This window comes from Plectropomus leopardus, chromosome 19 (assembly GCF_008729295.1).
Source record: "Plectropomus leopardus isolate mb chromosome 19, YSFRI_Pleo_2.0, whole genome shotgun sequence".
Lineage (NCBI taxonomy): Eukaryota > Metazoa > Chordata > Actinopteri > Perciformes > Serranidae > Plectropomus > Plectropomus leopardus.
The window spans coordinates 1,301,818-1,309,924 of NC_056481.1; the positions used below are offsets into that span (position 1 = coordinate 1,301,818).

The following is an 8,107-nucleotide window of genomic DNA, read 5'->3' on the forward strand; positions in this document are numbered from 1 at the left end:
ATACATTTCTCTAAATATGTTAGATTTCACAAAAATGACCGGACCAAAATGGACCATAGCTAGAGAAAAAAAAAACATAATTTAGACATGGGCAGGACCTGAACATGCAAACGCTGAAAAGAGTCAGTGTGAATTGTGCAGCAGTTGGTGTGTTTTGAGTATTTTTCCACTAGAGGGCAAAATGTACCTTCCCTCACTGCTGCTGCTCACCAACACCCTGCTGCTGTGATTTTAAAGCTTTCTAATAACAGTAAATCATAATGTACCACATGGAACAAGTAAAAAAAAAACCCTCTTTGAGCACATAAAACTGTGAAAATAAACAAATACAAGAAGTTTCTCCTCAAAGAAACCTGACTTTGGAGCACGTTTCCCCCTTACACCAGAAAGGTAAAGTTCTCTAAGATTTTGTCTCCGTGTACGGACAAACAAACAGACCAAAAAAGACACGCAGTCTATTAGACACGGTGCAAAAATGTCTTTAAAGATCTTTTTTGACTTTTTTTTTCTTCTTGGTAACAAAAATGTTGGTGGAGGGTCATACAGTTTCACCGAGACGAGCGACCCCCCCCCCCCGTTAATAAAGAACAAGCCCCTTATGGATAAAAGGTTTTTCTCTTTTTTTAATCCACTCATATTATGTCACTGTAGCATTTTAATGACTTCTGAATCTGCATTTATTTTGGTTGTTTTTATATTGCATCACAAATAAAATCCATGATCATTATTATTATTATTATTATTATTAACTTATTCCTTTCTGACATTTTTATATTATCATATCATATTATTATTGTTATATTTGTTGTTTTCTTCAGGTTGTGAATCTGTTGATCTGATGGGACACAATAAAAAAGAAAAAATAAAACTGATAAGGGGGCTGTGAAATGAATGCTGATATGGTGAGAGCGGAAATGTAAAGGACGTGAGCGGGTAAAGATGCTTTAAGGTCGCCATACGTAGCCTCAGTCTGTGCGCGCGCTCAGCGGCGGACTAACGGAGCGTCACCGCGGTTCTTTTTTGGGACTCCAGGGGAGGTTTTTTTCTTTTGGTCTGAGAGAAACAGATAATTTTGGGGGGTTTATGCGCGCGGCAGGTGATGATGGAAAGAGGATGGGAGATTCACGAGGAGCGGCTGACATGGCACCGTGAGTCTGGGTCTCCATGGAGAGTTTTTACAATGAGAGCCAGATCCAGCCGGACCGGCACCAGGTGGTCACCGCGGGCGCGGACAGCACCGGGCCGGGTGGAGGTATCAGCCTGCGCGCGCTGACCGGCTGCGTGCTGTGCGTCCTGATCGTGTCCACGCTGCTCGGGAACACTCTGGTGTGCGCCGCGGTCATCAAGTTCCGCCACCTGCGCTCCAAAGTCACCAACTCGTTCGTCATCTCGCTGGCGGTGTCGGACCTGTTCGTGGCGGTGCTGGTGATGCCCTGGAGGGCGGTGTCCGAGGTCGCCGGGATCTGGCTCTTTGGCCGCTTCTGCGACACCTGGGTCGCCTTCGACATCATGTGCTCCACCGCGTCCATCCTCAACCTGTGCATCATCAGCATGGACCGCTACTGGGCCATCTCCAGCCCGTTCAGGTACGAGCGCAAAATGACGCGCCGGTTCGCCTTCCTGATGATCGGGGTCGCGTGGACCCTCTCCATCCTCATCTCGTTCATCCCCGTGCAGCTCAACTGGCACCGCGCGGACAACTCCAGCGCGGAGAACCCGGACGATTGCAACGCCAGCCTGAACCGGACTTACGCCATCTCCTCCTCCCTCATTAGCTTCTACATCCCCGTGGTGATCATGGTGGGGACGTACACGCGCATTTTCCGCATCGCGCAAACCCAAATCAGACGGATTTCGTCGTTGGAGAGGGCGGCGGGACCCCGTGCGCAAAACCACCGCCACCGCGCGTCGACGCACGACGAAAGCTCGCTGAAAACGTCTTTCAAGAGAGAAACGAAAGTTTTAAAGACCCTGTCCATCATCATGGGGGTCTTCGTGTTCTGCTGGCTGCCGTTTTTCGTCCTGAACTGCGTGGTGCCTTTCTGCGAGCTGGCCAAACTGGGAGAGCCGCCGTGCGTCAGCGACACCACCTTCAGCATCTTCGTTTGGTTCGGCTGGGCGAACTCGTCCCTGAACCCGGTCATCTACGCCTTCAACGCGGACTTCCGGAAGGCTTTCTCCACCATCCTGGGCTGCAACAAGTACTGCTCCTCCTCCGCGGTGGAGGCGGTGGACTTCAGCAACGAGCTGGTGTCTTACCACCACGACACCACCATGCAGAAAGAGGCGTGCGCCGTGCCGGGCCCCGGGGCGCAGAGGCTCCTGCCGCCGCACACCGGAGGAGATCCGGAGCAGAACTTCGACAAAGTTTCCGTCATTTCGGATGATTCCCGAAACCACAGCAACCTGCTGCTTCCCGCCATCCTGCAGTACGAGTGCGAGGCGGAGATCTCTCTGGACATGATGCCCTTCAGCTCCTCCGGACCCACAGACTGCTACGTGATTCCGGGTCAGATCCAGGACCTGTGAGACACTGGGGCCTTTAGCTCTGGATCATCCTTTTGATGCTTTTTTATGCACCTTTTTATGTCACCTTATTTACCTTAAAAAAGTTTTTTAAAAAAAAAAAAAAAAAAAAAACTTTAATTCTGAATAATGATGTTAAAAATATCAGTAGATGTGGTGATCTGTGCTGATATTGACTAGAGTAAGAAAATAGTCTGTATTTTGTTAAAAGTAGTGAAATTTGGAAAGCATGTTTTATTAAACAATCTTGGATTTTTTTTTTCCTTTTAAAATTTTTTCTTTAAATTTTTTGGTATTTTTTTTCTTCAACCTTTGACAAATGACACCACTGTCTGAAACTATAAATAGTTCTTATTGTTCTGTTCAGTTTTGTTTAATCAAAATAGACATTTTTTTAAAAAAAAAATTTAAATCCCATACATCATCAAATTTAAATTATTTTATGTAGCAGCATATATTTATATATTTAAATGTTGCATATATTTGCCATACAGTGATTACATCGTGTTGGAAAATCATTCTTACAGTAACTTTGATAGTTTGAACTTTGAGCCCTGATGGTTTAATCCACAAATGAAACATTAAGATTTCTGACTTGATCCTCATTATTGTTCAGAGTGTAAAAGCACAGAGAGCCGCTGCAGCACTGAAGTCCACTTTTTAGATTTAATGGATTCGGTGACATTTTGCAGCGAGAGTTTCGGTCCTGCGGCTCTCACTGAACCTTTGATATGTTAAACTGATCATTAAGAACAATTACAGCATTAATTTCAGTGTTGGGCCCTCGAGGTAATTGTGGGCTGTTTGTGTCTGAGCGCTCGACCGCTGAGCCTCAGTGAAACCAAATAAAACGATGAACAAGAGACGAGACGTTTGAGTGTTTGTGTCCATTCAGGACGGAGGGATCGATGTCTCCGTCCTGTCAGGTATATATGTTTTTCCTATAACTTTTACTGGTCATTTTTTTGTTAAGATTTTATTTTTCTTCGACAATAATTTCTACTTTTAAGTTGTTTTATTTTACTTTTTTGGGAAAGTTTTTGCTTTTTAGAGAAAACCTGCCTTCCAGACCCAGCATGTGGTCATAAAGAAATTCATAACATTTTGGGCATTTTTTTCCTTATGAAAAGTGCTGGTGATCTTTTAATGTTTAAGATTTTTTTTTCTTCAATTGGTAAATTTCATTTGTTCTAAATGTATTTATTTTTTTCTTTAGAGACAAAAAAGTGAATATGCATGTTATTCAGTATCTACACTGGATATAAGTTGGCAGGTGAGAAAGTAAAATAAAGTTAACTTTACTCACGTAGCGTTTTACTGAAACGAGCCCGTGTGACCCCTGTGGACGGAGGTCAGAGCCAATTATCATTCAGCGTCTCTGCAGACAGAAGACAACTGTTTTTGCATCAGAAATGAAGTTTGAAGGAGACGTGTGAATTTAATGAAAACACTGTACGATCTGGGTCTCTTAACCCTTCACCACCTGAACCAGCATCAGTTTCTTGTGCTGCATTTCACTTTCCACCAGCATTTAAACCTGCAAAAATTGGATTTCCTTTATTTAAAAAAAAAAAAAAAAATAAAACCTTTTTAAAAAAAAAAAAAAAAAAAACAAAAAAAACAAAGAAAAACCAAAAAAAACAAAAACACATGGAAAGGCAGTGAACAATGCCAGAAGAAATGACCAGAGAAAAAAAAAAAAAAAAAAAAAGGACTCAAAGTGGTTAAAATTGTTTTTTTTTTAATATGCAATTGTTTTTCTGAACGTTCTTTAATAAACTTTTCAAACAGAAACAGGAAGCTGGAGCCTGATGTCAAATTAACCTGCAAAACAAGAAAATATGAAGTTAGTCATGAAGACAAAAGAAAAAAAAAAAAAAAACAAAAAACTAAAACAAAAAGTAAACATGGAGTTGTTTTTACCATGTTAGGCCTTGCGTCCTCCTTTGGACCCGGTCTCTGGTGGAGACCAGTATGGAGCCTCGACAGGCTCGGAGTCAAAGACCTGAGGAGGAGGAGGAGCGGCATACTCTGGGTCGTACTTCGTGTGGCTGAGGAACTCGTGCATTCGCTGGTAGCCATTTCTGCTCTGGACGATGTAGGACGACGGCAGCTCGGGGGACGTGTTGCTCGCAGCGTCGCTCCGCTGCATCTCGGCATTGGAGTCCCAGACGCTGAAGTCCGGGAAATCACGAGACGGCATCCAGCTGCTCGGCTCAGGGAACGAGGCCCAGGGAAGACCAGGAACAGAGTCTTCATCAGCAGAGTCGGCGGCTGAAGGAGCAGCAGCGTACGGAGACGAGCCGTCAGAGGCCGAGGCCCAAGCAGCAGACTGGGGCCCCGCAGAGGAGCCGGGGGCCTTCTTCCCAGGGCCCGGCGGTGGAGGGGGGCGAGGAGGACTGACGTACCCTGCAGACTGGGAGGCAGCTCCAGCACCACCATAGAAAACAGGTCCATCATCACGACCTGAAACCAAAGAAAAGTTCATCCACGAGAGTTTAGCATCATTGGAGACTTCGCACGTATCAGGGAACGTTCCCACAACGTCGGCTAACGTTACAGTAATGTTTTCTTTAAAACATTTTAATCTAACATTCAGAGAACATTTTAGGGCTTTTATCATTTCAGATAATGTTCCTGTGACTAAGATGTAATGTTTGAGGATGTTGATGTGACAGATCAGAGGAAGTTTATAAAATGTTCCCACAATGTTACATGAAAACAAAGTTTTCGAAGCAACATTGAGAACATGTTAGAGGCCTTACACAACAGTTTTAATGAAAACGTGTTTATTCCAAACAAAAAGAGAACGTTTTTCTAACTTTAAGAACATTTTGGGAACTAAAAGAAAACATTGCATCATTCTCTGAACGTTTTTAGAACCTAACGCAGCTGCTGGTTACCATCGTCTGCTGCAGAGAGACTGCCGGCTGAAGGAGGAGGTCCTCCGATGTAGGGAACTGGTCCATCACCAAAGTCCAGGGCTGGAAACGTGTTCCAAGCAGCAGACTGGGGCCCCGCAGAGGAGCCGGGGGCCTTCTTCCCAGGGCCCGGAGGTGGAGGGGGGAGAGGAGGACTGACGTACCCTGCAGACTGGGAGGCAGATCCAGGACCGCTGGAATCAAAAGTCACAGTAAACCGGTTTGGTGACGAGTCTGCGGCCGCACTGGACGGGGTCTGGTTTCCAGTGGGAGAGCTGGACTTCTTGGGGGCCGCTTCAGGTTCATACTGCAGCTTCACCAGAAGACCTGAGCCTTCAGACTGCAGGTCTGATCCAGGAGCAGATCCACCGCCGGAGCGCCAGGTGTAGGGATACCTGTAGTCTGGACACAAAACGTCAAACTGGTTCAGCTCCAGTTCCCCAAGGTCCTGGATCCAGTTCCCCAAGGTCCTGGATCCAGTTCCCCAAGGTCCTGGATCCAGTTCCCCAAGGTCCTGGATCCAGTTCCCCAAGGTCCTGGATCCAGTTCCCCAAGGTCCTGGATCCAGTTCAGACTTTTGACTTGAGAGTGAAGTTAGGAGTGCGATTAACCCTTCAAGCAAACGACCTTCATTTCTTTAAACATGGCAGTTCAATAAGAAACTCAATAACCCAAAAATGTGCAAAAAAATCCTGCAGATGTAGAAACTTTTCTCGGAGTCAGACGGTAAAAACAAACTCACCTCCTTTTGTTGCAGGAAAACTTGCAGCGCTGCTGAACAGCAGCACGCAGATCCAAGACACCCTGAGACAGAGACAGCAGGACACTTACTCTCCCAAAATCTCACAATCTGATCCACATCGTCGTCTGTTATACGAAGCTTTGACACTCACCGTAGAGACAGTCCGTCCACCATGTTTGACATGTCCTCAGCGTCCTGTGAGCTGAACGTGTCTCCTCTGGTCTTATATTGGAGCTCCAGCTGCTCTCTGCACTCATCACTCTCATTGAAGACACCTGGAGCTCAATCAGGCCTGGAGAGGACACGTCCCTCTGCAGGGGGACATTCATGTTTCAGTATTTAATAAAAGCAGCTGTCAGACACATGTAGTGGAGTAAAAAGTGTAATCTGTAATCCGTCTTGTGCTAAAATGCAATAAATCCTTCAAAGAGGATCAAAGACGAACTGCAGGATTGTGCAGAAATCAAAGCGCATTTATTTTAGGTGTCAATATAAATTAAAAGGCCGACGCGGTACAATATTTAACTCTTTTTGTGTCTCTTTGACATGAAGTTTTGTCTGGTTTTGGTTGTTCTGGGGTTGTTTTGTGTCTCTTTGTTGTTATTTAGGTCTGTCAGGTATGTTGTGTCGCTCTGAGGTCAAATTGTGTCTTTTTTGGTTGTTTCGAGTCTCTTTGCAGTTCCTTTGCATCTCTCTGTGGTCCCTTTGTGTCTCTTTATGGTAATTGGCATCTTCTTGTGGTCATTTGGGTCTCTTAAAGATAATTTCGTGTCTCTTTTACGTAAAATCTTGTGTCTTTTGGGTTTTTTGTGGTTGCTTTGTGTCTCTGCAGTTCTTTGCATTGGTTATTTGTCTTTTTGTGTCTCTTAAGGTCATATTGTGTGATTTTGTAGTCATTTAGGTCTCTTTAAGGCAATGTGTCACTTTGAGGTAAATTTGTGTCTCTTTGAGTCATTTTGTGTCTTTTTTTAGTCATTTTGTGTCTTTTTTTAGTCATTTAGGTCTCTGAGATAAAACTGTATATTTTTTTGTTGTTTTACCCATTTTTGGAGTTATTTTCTGTCTCTCTTCAGTTCCTGTCATCTTTTTGTGGTCCTTTTGAGTGTCCTCCTGGTCCTTGTGTGTTGATCAAAAAGACATTTTGTAAGTGAAGTCCAGAGGGGCCCTCTGACACCGTGGGCCCCTCGGCCTGTACAGAAATGTCTCCATGTAGCGTCTCTGTCCCTCAAACCGCATAATAAATGCAGGGGAAGCTTGGGAATGATGGACCTGTGGACGCGTCCTACAACAGACACTCGAGTGTCTCCTGAGACATGAATGAGGACGCCGTGTAGAGACGTGTTCAAACTAACACTGAAAATCAGTCGCACAGATCGATGTTCGGCGGCGGTTTCCTCCGAGTCGAGTGCAGCGGCGAGTGTCTCCCGCCGCCTCTCACCGTTTGAAGCTTTTGTTCCTCTCGTAGTAACGCGGCCGCCGTCGCATGGCAGCGAGGTCAAAGGTCAGGCAGCAAATCAGACAACAAACACAAGAGGCCCTTCAGAGCTGCTAACACACACACTCTGCTTTGATGTGCAGAAGGAGGAGGAGGAGGAGGAGGAGGAGGAGGAGGAGGAGGACAGGGCTGTGTCTCCCCGCTCGCTCTCTGAAGTCACTTCAGCGCCGCCTGCTTTCACGCTGAAGTTCGTCCTGCCGGAGACGTTTCAGCGGACGAGAGAAAATCTGAATCTGCACAAAAACAAAAAAACGTCTGCTGGACGGATCCAGTGTTTGATTAAAGGGACATTTCACCTCAGATCAAAGACATTTGCTCTTTTATCATAGTTCAGGTGTGAGTTGCTGAGTGTTGGAGATATTTTCGTAGAGATTTCTGCTTTATTTTTTTTTATTTTAGCTGTTTCACTGAAACTAAAATATT

The 8,107-nt window shown here is 45.2% G+C and overlaps 2 protein-coding genes across 2 annotated transcripts; one reads left to right on the top strand and one right to left on the bottom strand.

Annotated features, from left to right (window-relative positions):
• Window positions 1-1,164: 1,164 nt before the first annotated feature.
• LOC121959227 (D(5)-like dopamine receptor) lies at window positions 1,165-2,529 on the top strand. Its single transcript, XM_042508451.1, has one exon. It carries the CDS (start codon window positions 1,165-1,167, stop codon window positions 2,527-2,529), a length of 1,365 nt encoding a protein of 454 aa, XP_042364385.1.
• A 1,721-nt stretch (window positions 2,530-4,250) lies between these two features.
• LOC121959382 (leucine-rich repeat extensin-like protein 5) lies at window positions 4,251-6,457 on the bottom strand. The gene is made up of 5 exons (XM_042508670.1): window positions 6,341-6,457; window positions 6,190-6,251; window positions 5,430-5,849; window positions 4,450-4,992; window positions 4,251-4,350 (listed from the first exon to the last, which is right to left on the bottom strand). Exons 1-4 carry the CDS (start codon window positions 6,370-6,372, stop codon window positions 4,454-4,456), a joined length of 1,053 nt encoding a protein of 350 aa, XP_042364604.1. The 5' UTR covers window positions 6,373-6,457; the 3' UTR covers window positions 4,251-4,350; window positions 4,450-4,453.
• Between the last annotated feature and the right edge of the window lie 1,650 nt (window positions 6,458-8,107).

Bases quoted from the DNA above. Each gene is read 5' to 3' on its own strand.
- LOC121959227 (XM_042508451.1), top strand. From the start codon at position 1,165: ATGGAGAGTTTTTACAATGAGAGCCAGATCCAGCCGGACCGGCACCAG.
- LOC121959382 (XM_042508670.1), bottom strand. From the start codon at position 6,372: ATGTCAAACATGGTGGACGGACTGTCTCTACG. The intron at 6,252-6,340 runs GTGAGTGTCAAA...TCTCTGTCTCAG, and splicing joins GTGGACGGACTGTCTCTACG to GGTGTCTTGGATCTGCGTGC. The intron at 5,850-6,189 runs GTGAGTTTGTTT...TTTTGTGTCCAG, and splicing joins TTTTCCTGCAACAAAAGGAG to ACTACAGGTATCCCTACACC.